At 39.6% G+C, this 23,705-nt stretch overlaps 1 protein-coding gene across 1 annotated transcript in view; it reads left to right on the forward strand.

Annotated features, from left to right (window-relative positions):
* The window catches only part of LOC136882256 (myrosinase 1), a 92,539-nt gene that overhangs the window by 16,449 nt on the left and 52,385 nt on the right, over positions 1 to 23,705 (forward strand). Inside the window, 4 exon segments of the mRNA XM_068226632.1 lie at positions 9,955 to 10,124; positions 11,217 to 11,392; positions 19,099 to 19,225; positions 19,313 to 19,448. Coding sequence (XP_068082733.1) covers positions 9,955 to 10,124; positions 11,217 to 11,392; positions 19,099 to 19,225; positions 19,313 to 19,448 — 609 coding nt within the window.

The raw sequence follows: 23,705 nt of genomic DNA on the forward strand, positions 1-23,705 counted from the left end.
CTCTTTCCTGTTAACTTCTCTGAAAAATCTTTTTTTTTTTGGCACTCTCTCTTCTCCCATCTCATCATATGCCCATACCACCTTAGCTTTGTTGTTTCTATCCTGTCTTCAAGTTTCAAGATTCCTGTCCTTTCCCTCATCTCTTCATTTCTAAATCTATCCTTTCTGGTCTTGCCCTTGATACCTACCTCTTAGAAATTTCATCTCCGCTGCCTGTATTCTACTTTCCTCTCATTTTGTTCAGTCCACGATCTAGCTGCATAGTTTAGTATGGGTTCATAATAGGTTGAATATAATACTTTCTTACATTTCTTCTGGACATCTTGGTTCCACAAAATACCCCCTAACACTCTGGTAGAAGCTGTTTTCTTGTTGTTTTCTTTTTCCAATTTCCTCGGTAATCTTTCCATCTTCTTTGATCACACTTCCCAAGTACTTGAAACTTTTAACCACTTCCAGAATTTTACCATTCAGTTTTATATTTTCCTCTTCCTTCCTTCCTTCCTTCCTTCCTTCCTTCCTTCCTTCCTTCCTTCCTTCCTTCCTTCCTTCCTTCCCATTCTCATCACTATTGAATTACTTTTCTCTGTGCTAACGTTCATCCCAATTTTTTCTATTTTTGCACTTCTGTTTCATCCTCATCCCATATCACTATATCATCTGCAAACAACATGGCTTTTGTTGCCTGTCTTCCCAATCTCTGTTTAATGTTCTTATAAATTTCATCCAAGACTATGATTAATAGTACACTTCCCTGTCAGACATCAGTTTCAACTTTAAACTATTTTGTTTTTCCTATCCTGTACTAGTCTTCACACTACTAACATAATTTTTGTACATAGCTTTTATCATTTGCACTTCCACTCTGTTAATTTGTTTTTTCCTTAATATGTCCCATACAAAATGTCTGTCAATAAAAGTCATTACTATGTCTTTTCCAAAGTCCCATCGTTTCTCCATCATATGTCTTAATGTAAAGATCAGGTCAAATGTTGATCTGTCTTTGCTAAAACCATACTGTTCTTCTTCCATTTCTCCTTCTAAAAAAAAAAATTAAAAAGAAAAAAAAAAGAGTGCAAGAGTGAATCAAGGCCTCATAAAAATTGGTTTGTAAAGATAGAAAAGTGGTGGTGGTAGTAGTGGTGGTGATTATCGTTTTAAGATGAAGTACAACTAGTCAACCATCCTCTATAAATCAATAAGAGAGGAAAAATGGAAGGGATCCAACACTTCGAAAAATGAAAATATCGGTCTTAGGAAGATAAGGGCCATGAAGGGCGTGAAAATGAAAGACTCCTTAGCCCTCACAAACCTCAGAAGAGTTGTAGGTAGTAGTAACATTCGGCCCTGCCAATAAGTAAACACATCTTTTAGCTCCTTACGACTGACAGGAGATGTTGTAGATGTATTCTACCGCTCTCACCCACAGAAGGAAGCCTGATGCAAATGTATTAAACTCAGCTATGCAGCTACAGTTACCTGTGTGTATCTCTAGTGTTCTGATATCATGGGAGATACTGTACTGCTTTTTGCTGCTCATGAACTTTCATCTCTTTACTGCTTCTGGGCAACAGCAGACTTCCTCTTATTATGACATACATTTCATCCAGCTGTTGACAAAATCATCATCATCTGCTTACCTCCTAATTTAGCTACAAAGTGCAATGACTATTAATATTAGGCTACCCTCACAGCTTGGAATGTAAAATGTTCAACCTTGATAGTGACATAGATTTATGAACTTGTAAATCATTTCTTCTATAAGAGAATTTCCTCTGCAAGTTTAACAGTTTTTGTTAAATACAGTAGTTCATTCAAATATCACCATTGCTGACATGTTATTAATTCTATTTTGGAAGACCAGTTGATTGGTTGAAATGTAACAAGAGAACATGTAGAACTTCTAATAAAGCCTGCACATGGAGGCTGAGGAATGGCAATGAGAAAACAAGCTTTCTGTGCAGGCAGCATCGTAGATGCCTGGACTAACAGTAGCCAGTGTGATAGGGAATTGAACATTTTGCTATTGTTCTTAAAGCACAAAATATATGTACAAAAGAAATCATACTGAAAACAAAAATCTGCATACTTATATTTTAAAGTGATGGTAGCTAAAGAGAGTTTTTGTATGCATTCTGCACAGAGGGGTGATCTTCTCTTCTTCAGACTAGCTCTGCCCTATCCCTGGTGATACTTTGTACAGGCTTGAGGACCTGACTGTGTATGTGGGACACTGTAGCTATCTTATTATTTGTATGAATGAAACAGATGACTTTCAATAACATTAACACAGCCTGAATTCGTTGAAACTCATATATATAATACTCATCTGTTGGAGAGGCGACGAGTACTCTGAAGGATGAAAACTAATAATTAATATTTTTCATTTTCCGCAGTGCTGAGGAATAGGAAGCGGGCTGTAAAGCGCCCGTGGTGTTTCGCCTGTGAGGAGCCTTACAGCCTGCCAGTGAAGCACCCAAGAAGGTGGTAAGTCTTATATTTAATATATACTAGCTGCTTCGCTATGGAATTCTACATTGTATATGGAATTCTAGTGTACACATTGTGAGCAAGATTGTATTAAATTGCATAGCTCTTAACGTTACCGTAGAAATGCAACGGGGAAGTCACCAAACATCTTTTCAAAATCAAATCAAAATCCCTTTATTTGCAAATGAGGTGTCTACCTCGGTGGCAAATGGTACACTAAAATACATTATTGTCAAGCACTAAATATTAAATTAACAAGAGAAGAAAATTTTCCTATAATACAATATTACACAATTTATGCTAACAATTTTGTTTATTAAACACACAGCTTATCCTTAATAAATTTATATTGTTTACAAAATTCTACTTATAATATCTCCTGTACTACTTACAAATATAGTAAACTGATATGCAGTATGTGGAATTACTTCAAATGATACTATACAATAGTATAAGATTAAACTTTACATTGCATTTATTTACTTATTTTCTTTTTTACCCATTCTGGAACCTAAGTAGCATAACGACCTGCTGCGTCTTAACCAGAGACCCTTTTGCCACCACTTTTCAGAGTTCCTGAAGGGCCTTCACAGCTACCATAGCGGTCCCAGAGCCCTCGAAGTACCCACTTTTCTCACATGAACATTGAGTTAGGGAATTTTCACTGTAATGGTAGACCTGCTTGCATACCATCAGTCACAATCAGATTGGGGAGTTTTCATTATAATGGTGGACACTCACTCTTCACCTGTCTTTTTACATCCTCAGAAAGACTGTCTTAGTGGTTATCCGAACTGAAATGAACATACATTACAATGATGTCAGTAGGAATGGCGTGATTAAAAGCAGTGCTTTCACATGAAATACTCGATCAAATGAAACACCACACATTTTCTCACTTTTAATGGACAGGACTACACTGCCGATCTAACAGTACATAGTTCCAGAGCTGGAATGACCAAGCCGCAGACAGCCGTGATTCGTAAACACTCTTTGTCATTTTACGGCGGAGAGAGGGTTGAATAGTGGAGAATCCCAGGGCAAATACTATGCCCTTTTACTAATCTGTTTCATATGAGTACCCAATGAGTCGGAAAATGTCAATTCACTACACTGGCGGCAGATATATCTATCTGACTTGAAGGCAAATTTGTCCTCCAAGGCAGATGAGAAACACCCTCTTCACTGCTAATTTTGAATAAAATGATTGTAGCATTTAATAAAAGTGAAGAGGAAGCTTTTCTTAAGAAACAGCTCTTTTCAGGGTTGAATTTTGAGTTATTTCGTAAATTGTGTTGCTATAATTTGGAATAGGTCTAAATTGTTTTTCTAGATCAGGCCATACTACTACTACTACTACTACTACTACAACCACCAAGTTAGCCTCTGCCATAAGTATGCACACCGTTCATTCAAAACTGCGCATCAGAGTAGGGATCAAATAGCTGGAATACTATGAAGACCCAGTGTGTTACGTACCATCTGTGTCAGATATGAACCCGAGGAATGGCATGATAAAGAAGAAAGTTTTCTAACTCCCCGGCTATTTCCCTCCAATATTCAGTCAGGCTATTATACTCGGTACACAGCAGTAATCCCATGTATCGGAGTTGAGAGGCAGCATAAGAGACAAATAATATCACAACAAACAATGGTCAATGTAATGATATTGTTGATCAATGTTTTGTACTTTCGATATTGTAGGCCTTCATATTTAGTTTTCTCCCAACTCTGAAATACCACTCATCATAGTCGGTACGATAAAACTGAATAAAACATAAATGATCGGAAAATGTATTCTCTGTAACTTTTGTGATGTAGTACTTCTCGATAGGACCAAAAACAAACGTATTTAAGAATTAACATTTAGGTGCCATCCCCTAAACTACAATTTCATCCAGGGTGAATAAAATTGTTTATAGCTTAGAGTATAGTTTCTTATTCCCCGACCCTATATACTGATTTTTATTAAATTCTGTTAACCCTTCTGGAAAGGTAAAAATGGATAATTACAAGTAAGTATTCTCATTTTGGTTCCGTATTGAAGTTGACGTATAACTCAAATATGTATGCACACTGTTCAATCAAAACTGTGCATCAGAGTAGGGATCAAATAGCTGGAATACTATGAAGAATCAGTGTGTTACGTACCATCTGTATAAGACATAAATGGTCAAAATTTAATTCTATATAACTTTGGTTATGTAGTATTTATCGATACGACTACTAATAATGTAAATATTTGAGATTTAAATTTTAGGCCTTCCCCTAAACTACCATTTTATTCATCGTGAATAAAATGATTTATAGCCTAGATTATAGTGCCTCATTCTCAGACTTTGTATACCAGTTTTCAATGAGATAGGACCACTAATTACATAAATATTTAAGAATTAAATTTTAGGCCTTCCCCTAAACTACCATTTTACTCAATGTGAATAAAGTTATTTATAGCCTAGATTGTAGTTATTTATTCCCCAACTTTGCATACCAATTTTTATTAAGATAGGACCACTAATAACATAAATATTAGAAAAGAAAATTTTAGGTCTTCCCCTAAATTACTATTTCTATTAGCGTGAATAAAATTATTTATGGCTTAGATTGTAGTGACTTATTCTCCGAATTTGCATACTGATTTTTATTAAATTCTCTTTAGCCATTTTCTAGTGATACGTGTACATACATATATACATGACAGACAGACAGACAGACAGACAGAAATTACGGAAAAGTAAAAAGTGCATTTCCTTGTTACTATGGACATGACCGATACAGAAATACAATTCTTTTCAAATTCTGAGCAATGTACAGACAATTTTATATATATAGATGTATGGATATGATCATATTTATCTTGTCATCCAGACTTGTACTGGTACTAATGAACAGCAATTTTTCATGACCCATAATTTGATTTAACCTATAGATGTTTTAAACTTTTCAGCATAATATCCTTTTCGACATAACATCCTTTTCTTTCAATACATTTTTCCCAAAGTTCTGCAAATTTGAAAATGACCTCGTGGTAAAAATCCTTTCCATCATCTTGTAGACACTGGTGCAATTCTTACTGAATTTTTCAATGTTGCCACATAGTATTGACCTCACATCTGTATAGGTAGTCAGGGATCCCGTGGGCCTCTAGAGAGAACATACTCCTTAAGTGAGGGCTCCCATTATCAATCAGTCAATACTGATCTGCATTTAGGGCAGTCGCCCAGGTGGCAGATTTCCTATCTGTTGCTTTCCTAGCCTTTTCCTAAATGATTTGAAAGAAATTGGAAATTTGGTGCATTGCTTGATGGAGCTGGCAAAGTGTTTGGACAAAACTGCAAGCAAAAGTTCCTTTTAGTTCAGTTTCTGATGACCTCACATTTTGTTCCCGGTTCATAATGAAGGAACCAGTTTTCATCATCTTTTACACCATTACTTTCATTTCAGTGTCTACAGAAGACCCAGTAGTTATGAACTTCTCATCAGCCTAAGCTTGCACTGCACTGTATCCTGCTGAAGGTGATGTGCCCAACTCTTTCCATCTTGCATTCAGTGCAGGGGAACCACAATGAGGCTTCTGTTTCAATTTCATTTCCTACCTTTGCTGGCTCCAATGCACACTTCTTCATGGTAACTCTGAAGTCTACGGCAAATTTCAGCAGGAATTTCTTCTTAACCCTTTTGGAGCCAGGAGCCGATCTGGTCAGCTGCTCACCATTAGCTGGAAGAGGCCACGGCTCCGCCTCCACTCTATTACTGTAAAGTGCCAGGCCGTTTTTAGCGGAAATACATGTATTTTAAAATTCGCGTACATTCGCAAATACCGACATGAAATTTTCTACATATCGACTACGTAGAATAAACAACTAATTTAGAGTGATATTATTTATGATACATAAGAGTATACGTAATGATGTATAATGTATTTCTAAATACAATTATATATAATAATTAATCTGAACGAGAAAAATGAAATCATAAAAAATAAACATTCAAACATGCCACTAGTAAAAACAAGACAATTTTTACTCATCGATAAAATTCACGTATATGTATCGATGTATGGCAAATACTGACAAGAAACTTTCTATGTGCGGACAACATAGTATAAAAAATAATTCTGAATTATTAAAGTATAAAAAATCTAGTTGATACCTTTTCTCAGTTTCGATTCTAGTATCTATTAAAAAGAATTTTACAATACAACAGAACATACACAATTACAAAATGTATATAGATGTTGCTTCCCATAGGGAATCTGAAATATTTGTTCCGAATGAGTAAAGTTGATAAGTGTGATAGGTACCAACTGATGAGCCCAGCCTAGCACACGAGGGCGAAATGCTGGCAACCAGGAATGAGTTAGCTGGAAAATTTGTAATGTCCAATAATGGATCATTTATATTGGTATTACAAAATGTATGGCGCTAAAGCCCTGGTTTGCTTTGGCCTGCTAAACGACCGGTGCTCAGTTTGAAGACCTGCAGTTTACGAAGTGACGCATTGTCAGTGAGACAAATCCTCTCGGTCATTATCCTTGGTTTTCTACACCGGGATCGCCCTCCCACACTCAGATATCTCCTCAGTTGCAATCCTTAGGGTCACTTAGGTCAAGTGGACTTCGAACCAACCCTCAGGCCCAGGTAAAAAATTCTTGACCTGGCCGGGAATCAAACCCGTTACCTCTGGGTGAGAGGCAGGCACGCTACACTTGGCCTGCGGGGATGTTGGTGGTGGTGGTGGTGGTGGTGGTGGTGATTATTGTTTTAAGAGGAAGTACAACTCGACAACCATCCTCTATATAACACTAATCAGAGAGAAAAAATGGAAGGGGTCGACACTTCGAAATATGAAGGTATCGGCCAAAGGAAGACAAGGGCCACAAAGGGCATGAAAATGAAAGACTCCCTAGGCCTCCATACGTAATACTGTTGGGGTCTGAAAAGAACAAGAGTTGACCAAGGGAGGTCAGATGGGATAGATGAAAGTGAGGAGCCTGGCACAAGTAAGTGGAAGCAATGCCAGGACTCAGCTAAGGGCCCTGTGGTCGCCAACCCATGCTCCAAAGTTCAAAGCCCCTGGGGCCTGGCCGCAGGGACCGGCAGTTACGTAATTATAGAGGACTATATGTGACTATAAGGTTTAGGAGATAAAAAGTGAAAAGTAAATTGAAGTGTGATATGGGCGTAGAATCAGATGGAGGGTCATGTTTAGTTCCAAGAAGTTCCATGAAGTAGACAGGAGGCTGAGGAATGTTGTCAGGTTCATTGGGAGAAAATTCCACAAAATGTTCTCCAGAGACATTATTATTATAATGATCTTCGTTATCACTAGTTTCATCTACCACCGTATTCACAATAGCTTTAGTGCCGTTAGAAACAAATAAATGTCTCTTGTTTAGGTGCAATGATTCCGAGGGCGTGTACAGTATAATTTCATTGCTACTCTCTGAACTAAATTCGCTATCGCTATCCGATAAATCATTCGCGTTAACTTCGCATTGTTCCAAATACTGTATTAATTTATCGTCATCAATATGTGCTGAAAAAATATCACGTAAACCACTTGCCATTTTGCTGTCAAAAATCCATTCACTGCAAGGAGCAATCTCTTACTGACCGGTTAGCGGTATTTGTAAACACAGCAAACGACTCTTGTGAAAGCTATAACACCTTCTTAGATCTGCCAAAGCAAGGTCAGGCACTCAATAACGTGTAGCCCCTTTACTATAGGTTGTCACAAAAGTATGCACAACACTATAGGTTGCCTCAAAATTATGTATATCACAGAATTCTAAGCCGGCCGATGTAATCAGCTCTGGCAACTTCCGACTGGGTTTTTAAAGGCTGATCTGATCAGCTTTGGAAATTTAAAGGGCGGGTGCTCGCAAGAGGGTTAAACAAAGAATTCAATGAGAGAAGAGTGCTGAAGAGAAAAATCACTATCAATAATTTCATACCAACTGTTCATCCCAAAGTGATAAAAACGAATGATATCGCAATGCCTAAAGTACGGAAAATAAGTTGATGAATTCCTAACTTTTTCTGCTCATTTATTTTATATAACGGTTGTATTGTGTTTGAATATCATTTATGTTGCCATGCTGTACTCCTTCCTTTATCTACTGTAAACATGAGATTCTTATAACTTTGTACTTACTCTTTCATTCTGTCTCAACTTGCTGACGTGTTAATATGGGGCATGAAGTAGACAGCGTTACAAAAGCCTGGATTCAATTCACAACCCCTTCGCACTGTTCATGTGAGTTAGTGAATATGATGCTGCTGCTAGCAATTTTGGGTTGTTAAGCCTGGAGAAAACCCCTCGGTACTCCTTGATTCGAGTAGTTTATGAATGAACACAGGGCTTCACCCACTCCCTACCTCATCACTATCCTACATTCAGATGCACAGGTCACCTATAGGCATCAAATAGAAAGACCTGCACCAGGCGAGCTCAACATGTCCTGAGACATACCTGGCACAAAAAGCCATGAGAATTACAAAGACCACACAAGACTAGTAAGATGAGCTGTGAAATTACTGTGATTTTTATATTTTTTCATTTCTGGTACCAAGTTGGACAAATATAATGTAACCTGTTTAGCAGTTGTTGTATTTCTTTCTGTTAATCTCTTTTCAGCCCTTGAGCTCGCTCATCTGGGACCTCCAACAAAGGGCGGGTAAGTGTTTTATACAGCTTCCTAGGAGAAAGCATGAATTGAACAATTCAAAATTAATTCTGATAAATCAGCATTTTCAAGTGGATTAGTAATTTTATTGAGAGTGTACATTGTATACACAGAATAAATAACTATGAGTAGGTTAATATCTGAGAGAATGATGGTCTAAACTAAACTTTTAAACACTATAGGAAGCCTGTGTCAAATGAGAAGCAGGCGTTATGTTGTCGCATTATCCAACCCCCTCAATGAGCTGCGCTACATGGAAAATGTCACTACGTTATTATTACTCGTGCCACTCCAAAAGTTTTTTACTTCAAAAAATGACAGCAAAAGAAGCAGCTTCTCAATTGAAACAGACTGTAAAAATTGAACATGCATACTTTTGGAGTATCTCTTCTGGCTCTTAAAACTCAAGCATCCCATCTTGATCCCTTTAGGGAATTTTTGGACACTTTCTTCTTCTAGGGATCTTGCAGTTACCAGGTTCTCTGACACAAATGTTTAAGCTTCTAGGCTGCTTTAATTTGCTATGCACACCTCTGTATACTTCAACTTCCATATATTGGTATAAATACCCACCCTTAGTATAATAATTCTATTTTCAAGTTTAGTCAGGCCACTTAAGGGGGCTATAATTTTATAATTTCTCACCAGCATTGTCTATAAGCTAACAATTCAACTTTAAACCTGCTGGAATTAGCTACAACATCTATTTTATTACAAGATAAGTATAATATTTAATATTAAATTCTATAACTTGATTGGATTTCTTTTTATACCAGCCTCATCGAAAGGAGGGTGAACACCGTGAAGTGAAGGGGGACGACCATCTGTCCCCCAAACCGGGCCCAATGGGCCCAACAGCCACCCCTTCAAGTGAAATATCCAACAGCAACACCTTCAGGGTGAAATATCCAACAGGGCAATTATTCTGGTGCAAGCATCATCAAAGGTAAGTCCTGTGGAGGTTAACGTCCCCACAAACATGCACGGTGGGTACGAACCCATCCTCCCTAGAGTTTTACCTATTCTAGTTGGCTCTTAACACTTGGGTACAACCATCACAAGAATACAAGAATCCTATAGATTTCATCTTAATAAGAACCCAATTGAGAATTTCAACCACTCGGCAAATTAAGCAATTCTGCCCTCGAATCCTAAGAGCAGAACTCAAGATAAAACTGCATACAACAACAAGGGGCATCTAAGTGATGGAAGGAAACCCCTGACAGCAGCAGTTTTCAAGAACATTTTCTACAGTTGGGCACCCCAGCCCTTACAAAAGTCCCAGAAGTGTCATGGCATAAGACAAAGAAATGGTTTGCAGAGATCTGGAAAAGAAATACTGGGTGCCAAAACAGCACCCTAGCTTTAACAGACTCAACAGCACAACTTACTCCCTCCCCAGCATCTACCTCCTCCAACGAATTTTCCCCTGGAAGTGAACATCTTGAACAAACTGACCCTGACCCTGCAGCCAACCGCGACAATCTCACCCAGTGTTACTTCAGCAGACACCTCCCAAAGAATGATATCATTGCGATATTCCCCCCTCCCGCTTAACTGCCAAAACCATGAAAGCCAACAGGATATCCCTCCAAGAAACACTCACCTACTTGACCAATAGCCTGTCAGTCATTGAAGAAACCTAAAACCTTCTCATCCTAATAAATCATGTCAAAAACAGTCATGAATCCCATAACAAAAGCCCTAGAAAAATTTGCAATACTTCTGAATAACCTATCCCAACCGACATCTCAATAAATCCACAAGCAGAGACTGCATTCTTCACAGAACCTCACAAAACTAATAGTACCCAAACCCCCATAGAAACAGATACCAAACAAACACAGAAAAATGGGCTAGGCAAGGGATCAAAATCAAAGCCCCATACAATCAATATCAATCAATGCATTTAGGGCAGTTGCCCAGGTGGCAACTTTTCTTAAATGATTTCAAAGAAACTTGAAATTTATTGAACATCTCCCGTGGTAAGTTATTCCAATCCCTAACTCCCCTTCCTATAAATGAATATTTGTCCCAGTTTGTCCTCTTGGAATTCCAACACCGCCCAGAACCCTGATCCGAGCCAAAACTGTGCCTCCTCTCAACCAATGATGGAGGTGGAGACTACCACTGCAGCCCCTGCCCCCACACCACCACCAAAGACTCCACCACCTACACAGCCAAAGAGAAATCACCTGAATCCCCAGACCCAAGGCAAAAGCTATAACACATCTCGACAGCTTGTAATACAATGTTTCAACTGTCAACACTTACACCACTCCGCCCACGGCTGTTCTCATCCTCAAGATGTAACAGGTGGGGGAGTAACCCCCACCATTCTGCATGTGATGTACCCAAAGAGAAGACAACATTTGATAATTGTAAGGGTGCCCACGCAGCCTCTTACCCTGGTTGCCCCCTTATGAGAGTAGCAATCAGACATAACCAAGCCACACTCAACAGAAAAACACAGCAGACCCAAACTAGTGGACTTCAACATAATACCTCCAAACTTAAATCTACCTCCTGACACTATGAAACTGGCTCTACAGTTACTAACTACACTCATTACGACGGAGTGGTACTAAGCAATAATACCAAGGCAGGTGCACTTTTAATACGTTATTGATAACTTCATACCAACAGGTAAAACTATTTATGGACTTTTGACTTACCATAGCACACAACACTGGTACAGTGAGAGGGTACCAATAAAAACATAAATTATGCACAAACAGTTAAGCAACATCAGGCGTGGTCATCCACTGGATGGATCCCCACATCTGCGCTCAGACCCAAACTAGGAAGCATCGAGTTCTTTCCTAACACCTGACTATATAAACTTACTTGTCACAAGTCCACAACTCAAAATTTAATACTAAAGTAACTAGCTGCAACTTGAATGCGTGCTTTGTCATCATACGCCATGATAGCTGCCCGGTTGGAGAGGATTTCATACCATACTTCTTAACATTACCTAACATTTGCTCTGTAGTCAGCTTCATCCTTAGTTGGCTACAGAGCTAAATTACTTCCACTCCACAGTCGTAAGAGCAGCACAGAGATGCACCAGAAATAATGAAAAAACAAAAGAAAACCTTGCCTCCCCCCTTGGGGTAAGGGGCATTGGGGTGTACAAACTGGTTACAGGAGTATAAGGCTGGAGCGGAAGCTAGAGAACAGATAACAAGATAGAAAGATCTAGAAGACATGTAGAAAGGTGGTGTTGGTGATTATAGTTTTAAGAGAAAGTACAACTAGGCAACCATCCTCTATATAACACTAATCTGTGTAATAAATTGAAGGGACACTTCGAAAAATGAAGATATCGGGCAAAGGAAGAAAAGGGCAATGAAGGGCCTGAAAATGAAAGACTCCTAGGCCTTGGGAACCTAATACCGTCGGGTTCGGAAAAGAACAAGAGTTGACAAAGGGAGGGCGGATAGGATAGATGAAAGTGAGGAGCATGGCACAAGTAAGTGAAGCAATGCCAGGACTCAGCTAAGGGTCCCATGGTCACCAACCCACGCTCCAAAGTTCAGATCCCCTGGGGGGCCCCTTTTAGTCGCCTCTTATGACAGGCAGGGGATACCGTGGGTGTTATTCTACCGCCCCCACCCACAGGTTGAGTCCCTTTTAGTCGCCTCTTACGACAGGCAGGGGATACCATGGGTGTTATTCTATCACCCCAACCCACAGGGGGAAGACATGTAGAAAAAGACTTTAAAAAACCTCAATTGCAGTGAAATAGAACATGCAAAAAGTGACAGAAACCATGAGCACTGCAAAGAAATGTGTATTTTATCTTCAATCCACCCAGATGGATTTCGGTTCTTAAAAAAAAGGATTATGGTAAACCTAAAAAATCAATAACCACTTTATTATTTATTAATACAAATTCATTCCCCCCCATGACAAGGATGCTACAAACATAAAATATACTGATTACAATTTTTTTATGTGTACCGTATATCTTTTTTACAATTTTCTGTATGTCACATTGACACAGATAGGTCTTATGGCGACAATGGGATAAGAAAGGGCTAGGAGTGGAAGAAATTAACTGTAGCCTTAATTAAACCTGCTCTGAACATGGAAAAAAAAGGAAAATAATCTTCAGGGTTGCCAACTGTGGGTGGTGATTATGGTTTTTAGAGGAAGTACAACTAGGCAACCATTTTATTATTTATTAATACAAATTCACCCCCCACCCAATATAACAAGCATGCTACAAACACAAAATATACTGATAACAATATTATGTGTGTGTGTTTTTTCTTTATGTCACATTGACACAGATAGGTCTTATGGGGGTGAATTTGTATTAATAAATAATAAAATGGTTATTGATTTTTAGGATTACCATCATCTTTTTTTAAGAACAGGCACTAATCAGAGAGAAAAAATGAAAGGGGTCCGACACTTCGTAAAATGAAGGTATCGGCCAAAGGAAGACAAGGGCCACGAAGGGCCTCCATACGTAATACGTTCATTTTTCAGTAGATTTTTGTCAGATTCGAGATGGCTGAAACATTTACTTAATAGGCGTGCTTCGATACGTGCCATAAATATCAGTTGCCGTTTATTAGTGCCCAGTGTTCAGCATGCTTCTGGATACTGGAAGATTGAGGTACGATGGAGTAAAATAAAAGAAATCGGAGAACTGCATCAGAACAGTCCGAGGACTGATAATTTAAAAAAAAAATCATAACCTTATTTATTGCTATTAATGAAAAAAATGAAATCCACAGTCGGTTTCCAGTCATTCTACAGCGTCAGGAATGAAATGAATGAAGCCCCCATCTAGCGGCGAGGATAGGAATTGTGCCAAAGCCTGTCGCACTCCTCTGGGGCAATGATTAATGGCTGACAGATGAAATGAAATGATATTAGAGAGTGTCGCTGGAACGAAAGATGACAGGGAAAACTGCAGTACGCGGAGAAAAATCTGTCCCTCCTCCGCTTTGTCTAGCACAAATCTCTCATGGAATGACCGGGATTTGAACCACGGAATCCAGCTGTGAGAGGCCGGCGCCACGGAGGCTTCCTATTATTATTTTGTTCATATCGGCCTACTAACATCCACGTTATTTGAGCTGTCTTCTCTGGGCTTTGATCGTTGCCAGTGCTCCTTCTTTCGTTGCTGGTGTTGATCTTTTCTATCCTCCGTCCACGTCTTTCCCGTCTTCAACTTTGGCTTTTCTTGAAAACCCTGGCGGTCCTTTAGTTATTATTATTATTATTATTATTATTATTATTATTATTATTATTATTATTATTATTATTATTATTATTATTATTATTAATCTGCTTACCCTCCAGGGTCGGTTTTTCCCTCGGACTCAGCGAGGGATCCCACCTCTACCGCCTCAAGGGCAGTGTTCCGGAGTTTCAGACTTTGGGTCGGGGTATACAACTGGGCAGAATGACCAGTACCTCGCCCAGGCGGCCTCACCTGCTATGCTGAACAGGGGCCTTGTGGAGGGATGGGAGGATTGGATGGGACAGGCAAGGAAGAGGGAAGGAAGCGGCCGTGGCCTTAAGTGAGGTACCATCCCGGCATTTGCCTGGAGGAGAAGTGGGAAACCACGGCTTCCAGGATGGCTGAGGTAGGAATCGAACCCACCTCTACTCAGTTGACCTACCGAGGCTGAGTCGAACCCCGTTCAAGCCCTCATACCACTTTTCAAATTTCGTGGCAGAGCCGGGAATCGAATCCGGACCTCCAGGGGTGGCAGGTAATCACGCTAACCACTACACCACAGAGGCGGACATTATTATTATTATTATTATTATTATTATTATTATTATTATTATTATTATTATTATTATTATTATTATTAATTTGTTACGTCCAACTAACGAGCACGTCCGAAATTATTTTGCACAATAATTCACGTTTTCTTTCCACTACCTCTTCATTCTTTCACTGAGTGCCTTACTACGTTCTTCTGCCCATCTCGTATATTTCTTTTCAGTTTTCGTCGACGCAAGTATGGTAAAGAAGCTGCCGTAACCTTCATTAAGGTACATCCCCAATATTTTTCCGGTGTCAAAATGGGAAACCACGGAAAACCATGTTCAGCGCTGCTGCCGGTGGGATTTGAACCCACCATCTCCCAAATGCCGGCTCATAACTACGTGACGCTAACCACACGGTCAGTTTTTAATAATTTAATGATATGAAGTGTGTGGTGCCGACTATAGTAAATTGCGAAAATAATACGAAGGAGTAGAAGAAGAAGAAAGAGAAGAAGAAGAAGAGTATGAGGTGTGGAATTAAACGGGGTCACGAAGCTAGTTGCAAATTGAAGACGGCGTAGGTTCTTAATTAATTCGCAGTGGCTTGGGGATTGAACACTGAAGAACATAAGTCTGTCTAATAATAATAATAATAATAATAATAATAATAATAATAATAATAATAATAATAATAATAATAATAATAATAATAATAACAATAATAATAACTGTTAGAAATAATTCAGTCCTCGAAAACCAACAATGCATTGGGGAAGACTCAATAGTATCCGAACTTTGGAAGCAGGCTGGAGACAGGACAGTCAACAATTTGACGGAGATCCCCCAAAACACCTGAGAGACTGACTCGACTTCTGCCTTGCTTTAAGAGGACTAATTAAAGCAAATATCCGCTTATAGTATTGGGAGTTAGGGATTGGAATAACTTACCAAGGGAGATATTAAGTAAATTTCCAATTTTTTGCAATCATTTACGAAAATAGGAAAACAACAGATAGGGAATCTGCCACCTGGGCAACTGCCCTAAATGGAGATCAGTAGTGATTGATTGATTCAGCCCTTGCACAAGAAACGAGACTTGACCGACATGAACAACTTTATTGAGAAATCTCATTCGTACCCTAACTAGATCCACAACTAGGACTACACCAAGTGGGATTCAGAAAAGGGCACTCTTATAATGAACACATATTCAACCTGAAGTCAGTACTATGACAGGTAAAATGAAATGGCGTATGGCTCTTTTAGTGCCAGGAGTGCCCGAGGACATGTTCGGCTCGCCAGGTGCAGGTCTTTTGATGTGACTCCCGTATGTGACCTGCACGTCATGATGAGGATGAAATGATGAAGACGACACGGACATTCAGCCCTCGTGCCAGCGAAATTAACCAATGATGGTTAAAATTCCCGACTCTGCCGGGAATCGAACTTGAGACCCCTATCACCAAAGGCCAGCACGCTAACCATTTAGTCATGGAACTATGATAGGTAAAAATGGCTGGTGAGTAATATGTCATTGTCTTTGTCGACTTTATGAAGACGTATGGCTCAGTTGACAGACTAGGATTGGACCTGAGGACCCATGACCTTATTCAGCAGAATTTAAATAACACCAGGTCACGAGTGAAGTTCAGAGTAACGCTCTCAGAAAGTTTTGAAATCAAGATGGGGGTGAGACAGGGAGACGGTCTCCCATCTCTCTTCTTTAACTGTGCACCGGAAAAGATCATAAGAGAGTCGCGAAAGGAGTTAGCTAGATAGGGGATTCCATGTGGTATCTCTCCGGGACACAAGCGCAATGGACTCAATATTGATTGCCTGTTATTCACCGACGACCTGACACTTACATCTACAGTAATTCAATAGAAACTTCAGTGAAACAACTCATTGTTATCAGACAACAAGTATCAAAGATAAAGCTACACATTTCGCTCGAGAAAACACAACAAATGACGAACATCAGTGAATATTCTTAACACTGTTTCTGGAGCAGGGCAAGATCACGAAAATCAACGGGTTTAATGATCTGAGAAAATAGCTGGAACGCAATCTCTCCGAAGGAGTAGCACTATGAGCTCGAGGTAACAACTAGAACTGGTATACAAACTGACCAAGAACATGAATAATAAAAATTGTCTCTCCAGTAACACTAAAATGAAGCACTACCAGACAGTCATCCACCCTGTAGCCTTATATGCTTCAGAATGTGTAATACCGAGCTCGATAGCTGCAGTCGCTTAAGTGCGGCCAGTATCCAGTATTCGGGAGATAGTAGGTTCGAACCCCACTGTCGGCAGCCCTAAAAATCGTTTTCCATGGTTTCCCATTTTCACACCAGGCAAATGCTGGGGCTGTACCTTAATTAAGGCCACGGCCGTTTCCTTCTCACTCCTAGCCCTTTCCTGTCCCATCGTCGCTGTAAGATCTATCTGTGTTGGTGCGACGTAAAACAACTAGCAAAAAAAAAGAAGAAGAAGAATGCGTAATATTCAACGGGAAGGGACTTATCGCGTATCATTCAATCTGTAATGTACTCGTATTTCCACTACTGTTTACACATGAAAAGCTCTCGACTTAAATCAAGACTCATCAACTCTTCTCTTATTTATTATCTCCTTTTTCTAGGAGAAACTATAGTATTACTTTACTAAAACAAAGACATTGTTCTACCAAAGCAATATTGCCAACCCTTATCTCCCCTACCAGTTACCAAGTTACATTTAGACAATATTTATATGTAGGTTATGGACAGGAAGAATTATCGTACCATCGCGAGATAGTAGTGGTGACTTTGTAAAGTTATTTATTTTATTAAGCTGCAATGGGTGGAAGTTGGCACCATGTGTGGTAGGTTCGGATGTGAAATGGAGCTCGGGTAATATTGCTGTAGTCAAAGAGGTGTAACAGCACATCAATCAATCAATCAATCAATCAATCAATCAATCAATCAATCAATCAATCAATCAATCAATACTGATCTGCATTTAGGGCAGTCACCCAGGTGGCAGATTTCCTATCTGTTGTTTCGCTAGGCTTTTCTTAAATGATAGCAAAGAAATTGGAAATTTATTGAAGAACTCCATTGGTAAGTTATTTCGAACCCTAACTCCCCTTCCTGTAAACGAATATTTGCTCTAATTTGTTCTCTTGAATTCCAGCTTTATCTTCATATTGTGATCTTTCCTACTTTTAAAGACACCACTCAAATCTCTTCGTCTACTGATGTCATTCCACGCCATCTCTCCACTGACAGCTCGGAACATACCACTTAGTAGAGCAGCTCGTCTCCTTTCTCCCAAGTCTTCCCAGCCCAATCCTTGCAACATTTTTGTAACGCTACTCTTTTGTCGGAAATCACCCAGGACAAATCAAGCTGCTTTTCTTTGGATTTTTCCGTTTCTTGAATCAAGTAGTCTGGTGAGGGTCCCATACACTGGAACCATACTCTACTTGGGGTCTTACCAGAGACTTATATTCCGTCTCCTTTACATCCTTACTACAACCCCTAAATACCCTCATAACGTTGTACAGAGATCTGTACCCTTTATTTGCAATCATATTTACGTGATTACCTCAATTAAGACATTTCCTTATATTAACACATAGATAATGATCCCCAAGAGCAACTTTCACCCCATCAATACAGTAATTAAAACTGAGAGAACTTTTTCTATCTCCGAACTCGTCCAGGCAAGGTCAAATTGCCAGCATACCTTGCCAGCACTTGTGAAATTCTAATTAAAGTGGTGTGTTTCCGTGGAAGTGTATTAGTTTCTCCTGGAGGAAACTTCAAACCAATATCGACCGTAATTCAACCTCAGTAATCTGGATGGAAAGCCAAACGCTGATCCATTGCGGAAATACCCCCCCCCCAACGCCCGCCCTCAATTAGCGTTAGTTTTCAGTTCAGAGGCTGATTGGATCCTCAAATAGCGCCACGTAATGTTAGTTGCGGGCCAATTGACCATGTTTGGAACTGTACCTCCTTAAAAGGACTATTGGGTTTTTTCGACTTCTTGTTGCCGTGAGGCTCCTTGTTATTTTCGAAAAATTCAATAATTCGAGGAGGATAAGTAAACAGATTTACAAAGTCACAAAAATGGTGGTGTTGGCGGTAATAAAGAGACTCTTTATAATAAGCACGCACGCGTTTATTTCAGGTAAAGGAGAGAGTATATGGGACCATATGCTCCACATTCATCTAGATTTTGTTGTAGACGGGCAAAATGGAGACGTGGCCGATGACTCGTACCACCGTTACAAAGAAGATATCGCTATACTCAAGGAGTTAGGGGTACGTAACATATTGATCGGCCTCCAGAAATGCTCACCATACTCTCTCAGAATATCATCTGATGTATACCTTTGTTACAGGCGGAACTTCTACAGGTTCTCCATCTCGTGGCCACGTATTATGCCAACAGGAGAGGCGAACAACATCAACCAAGCAGGAATAGATTACTACAACAAACTGATTAACGAGCTGGTGGATAACGGGATACAGCCGATGGTGAGTAGATTGTCTAGAACTACCAGTGCTGCTGAATACAGTGCTCTAGTAGATTTATTATTGGGATGCACCCAATGAGAACAGTACTGTAGGAGATTTATTGACAGAAAACAGCATTCAGGGAGGTGTTTCGTTGGACTACGGTCAATTGTGAGTGAGTTATCTTGAGCTATCAGTGTTGTTGAATACCTTATTCTGTCAAATTTATTGTAAGGATATATACAATGGTGATCGAGTTATCTCGAACTACTAATACAGTTAAAAGAGTATTCTAGGAGAACTATTGTTGGAATACAACCAATGGTAAGTGATTTACTTTCAGCTACCATCGATATTTTCCGATATTATGAGCTCTACTATCGATAGTAATCGATAGTTTTCAAAAAGTGGAACGAATCATGAAAATAGGACCTTCACTGAACACAATCCACACAAAAAATTCAGTAGAAATTACAACTATTTCGTGCTATGTAATTTCTGAAATTCAAATCGGAATCACTCATAAATCTATTTAGTGGCACGTCCGAGACATTCTCGAGCTGCACGCGCTTGCCCATAACGTGACCACCCGAGAATTTTTTTTTTTCAGCTGCAGTGTTCATTTGCGATCGCCCGACATTTTCTTGGGTATAGTAATATCTTTGGAAAAATGTTTTACAGCATTCTGAACGGATGGCAAGAGAGTTTTCAGTTGCTTTGGTGAAGCCTTTGGCCTAAAATTTGCCTTATCTTCTCTCGCCTATAAGTTTTACATTCTCTGACTCACCAGCTGACAAGGTAAGCAGAAATGGCGAGGGCGAAAAGGAAGAAATGTTTGTCTGATGACAAACTAAGGGACTCGCCTACATCAAAGATGAATCTCTAAATGATACTGGTAATTCTGATAGTAGTAATAATGATTTTTCGCATGATGACCTGGTATTTCTAATGAATGTGAGGAAGATATTTTGTCGGAAACAATGCTGATGGTATATGTAGCACATACATTCGTGTGAAAAAAATGTAATCCTGTAAATACTGAACGATCTAATATAATTCCATTTGCGCATATTCTCGTTTAGGGGTTCTATTACAGTATTCCACACTCATTGCACTTAGCTAACTTTTTATCCTCATTACGCCTAAACCACTTCCAAACGTCAGGTATCTTCCTTCTGGGCATCTATATATGAAGTTCAAAATTTTAAACCGGGATATTAAAGTTACTACCAAACAGTGAAACATCTGTACAATTTCTGTTAGTGCGAAAAATAAGTCAATAACGAAAAAACGAAAACTATCGTTGACTATCGATAGTAGGCAACTGACTATCGATGTCAGACGATAGTGGTCGCTATCGATAACTATCGATAGTTTTCCGTCTCTAGCTACCAGTACTGTTGAAAACATCATTCTAGGAGAATTGTTGTTAAGATAGAACCAGTGGTGAGTTATCTTCAGCTACCAGTACTTCTGAATACAGTACACTGTGAGATTTATTGTTAGGATGCAGTCAGTGGTTATTGGGTTATCTTGGACTCTTAGTAATGAATGAAGTGAAGGTACCTTGCGTTAAAGGATACAATTGTATATCTAACATATAAATTTATTTTTCCTTGTGCTTATAATATTTGGCCAATGTTAACACATAACTAAAAAAATGTTGAAATGTATCCTTGAATATTTTCTAGAGGAAATATTGTTTCATAACAATGTTTTCCCAGTATAAACTCACGTGTGCAGGTACTGGAAATGGCTCTAATGTAAAAAGTAATAAATAAATGAGGATGGTGATCGTATCCAAGTATCCTCAAATAATTTAAGCGCTCCAGTATGAAGCAGCCACAATAGCTGTATCACTGACTGTGATGGAATTTTCAAGTGGAGTTTCCAAAGGACAGCTTGGAGAGATGATCAAATCGTGAATTGCACAGCAGTCTCAATCAGCATTCTGTGTATAACCCCATCTTTTGAGGGAAGCCTAGGTTCTCGTCACTCCAGTCCTTATCCTGTTAAGGGCCTTCCAGACAGTTCAAGATTGTGAAGTATGTGCTGGAGCTCCTTCTTTTTGCCGATTCCAGTCCGATAGTATGGACTGTTGCTGCCAGTGTTGGTGTGGCTGGTGCTGCCGTGCTGATATTAATGAAACTTCTCCGTGACCTTAGAAAATGTGCTATGCCAAGCCTGTGGAAAAAAATGACGGTTTTCCACCTCTTGTCTCAGTTATATTCAGCTCTAGACACAGAGAAAATAAAAATCTGCGTACATACAATTATCTCCGCAACGAGTAGGGATAGGCGGACAAGTGCAAGGAGTTCTTATGAAAAATACTTTTTCGAAAAGCAATGTCCTAGAGTTTTAATGGGCTTAACAGGTCGCTTTAAGTATAAATTACCTTTTAAAATCAAACCCAGCGAAGGTGTTGATGAAAATTTCTGATATATTACACACTGCACGAACTTCTGCTCCAGCACTACTTACTTGATATAACCCAGTCCGTAATTGTAACGGAAGCACTCTTGACCTAATGTTAAGTGATCAATGTAACAAGGAATATGGATACGCTACTGCAACAAGATCCTAACCAGCCCGCCCTGAAAGTACAAGCACTACTGTCATCGTGCAAATACATTTTACTATCAAGTACAATATACCATATAGTTTTAGGAGGGCAGAGTTTGGACTGATATACTATAACTGTGAGTCGGTCTATAAATAACAGTAGACAGATTTTATAATAATATTGTACTTATTCAGTTATATAAGACGCAGCACCTAAAACAAAACCATCTTCTAGCAGCAAATACCCCCTTGCTTCTCTCCTGAAATAAGACAAAAAGTAAAATGGAAAGAGTATCATAGAAAACTGTGTTTTGAGAAAACCGCAATTACAGCTTTCACTAATTGTCTTACCAATTGTACACATTTTTCATGACATCGAGTGACGAAGACTCGAACTGCTGTGTAACTTGAATTATTAAGAAGACTCACAGGTAGTGCAAGAAGTTAAAAGATATAAATGCTAATTTTTACACGTCAGACACGTTTGACCCACGGCTGGAAACTCCACACAAATCATTACAATACCCGCAACCACAACCAAAGAGACTCAAGTCAAACCGATAATGAAGCGCCAAAATTACACCAACACTCCGGAAATCAAACCCACAACTGATTCAGACATGCAAACAAACCCAACTCCAAACATCCCGACTCCCCCACCCCAGCCATACTCACACAACACAAACCGTTCTCTGGACAGAGGCCGAGCAGGTTCCGAACCCAGCCCCAAGCCCAAATACACAAGATACAGCTACACAGACTAGGAGCAGGCGCTCTGCCCCTAAGTCCGAGATACACCCACCACGTAAAATCAACACGGAGACTCGAACCCATACTCGCCCACGTTCATAGCTAGTTACACAGTGCTTCAATTGCCTGAAACTCTATCACTCCGCAGCATCCTGCTCAGAACGCACCCGCTACAACAGATGTGGTGATTCGAACCACCACGCAGATTGTAAGGTGCCTCGGGACCAGGTGAAGTGTGCGAACTGCCAACGCAGCCACGCCGCTTCGTTCCCTGGCTACCCACATTTTAAACAGGAAATATGAGCACGCTACAGACACTAACTATACCTCACCTATGCGAACACACATCCCCCTCCTCTGCTAGGTCTCCAAACCTCTCCCCTATCGAGTACAGGTACCCCAATCACCCCACCCCCACCCCCACTTCTGCTTCAAATTTAACCATGTTTAAATTAGCGCAAAATATACGGCATGCGCCGTTGCAGTACCAAAAGCAACATCCGGCATGGTTGGTCCCTGGATGGGTTATCATTTAAGTCCAACCACACAGAACATCTGCGTCAGCCTTGTCACGAATAGAAACAGGCCGCATCACCTGTTAATAGTTCATTTACTTAACTTATCATTATTAACACCAAATACCCTCCCCACAAGCAAAATTTATTAAGTTTTTAACAAATTCATAAAAGAATATCCCCTAATTAATGACCGAAATATGAATGGCGGAGGTGCACCGGTATTGGTACCTCTCAAACCAGGCTCATAAGAATGACCAGGTTTGCTCTGCTGTAAAACTTCCATTGCCTACTTCGGGTCCCTTTCCGATCAACGGGTCACGTATGTCATACCTTTGTTTCCAGTTGGTCTATGGAGCCATCTGTGTTACTTTCTCTTGGACTGCCGAAAGTAGTCTCAGAATATAAATGCGATCCTTTCAATATTACCAAATATAGACCGAATATACAT

Source organism: Anabrus simplex, chromosome 1 (assembly GCF_040414725.1).
Source record: "Anabrus simplex isolate iqAnaSimp1 chromosome 1, ASM4041472v1, whole genome shotgun sequence".
Taxonomy (NCBI): Eukaryota; Metazoa; Arthropoda; class Insecta; order Orthoptera; family Tettigoniidae; genus Anabrus; species Anabrus simplex.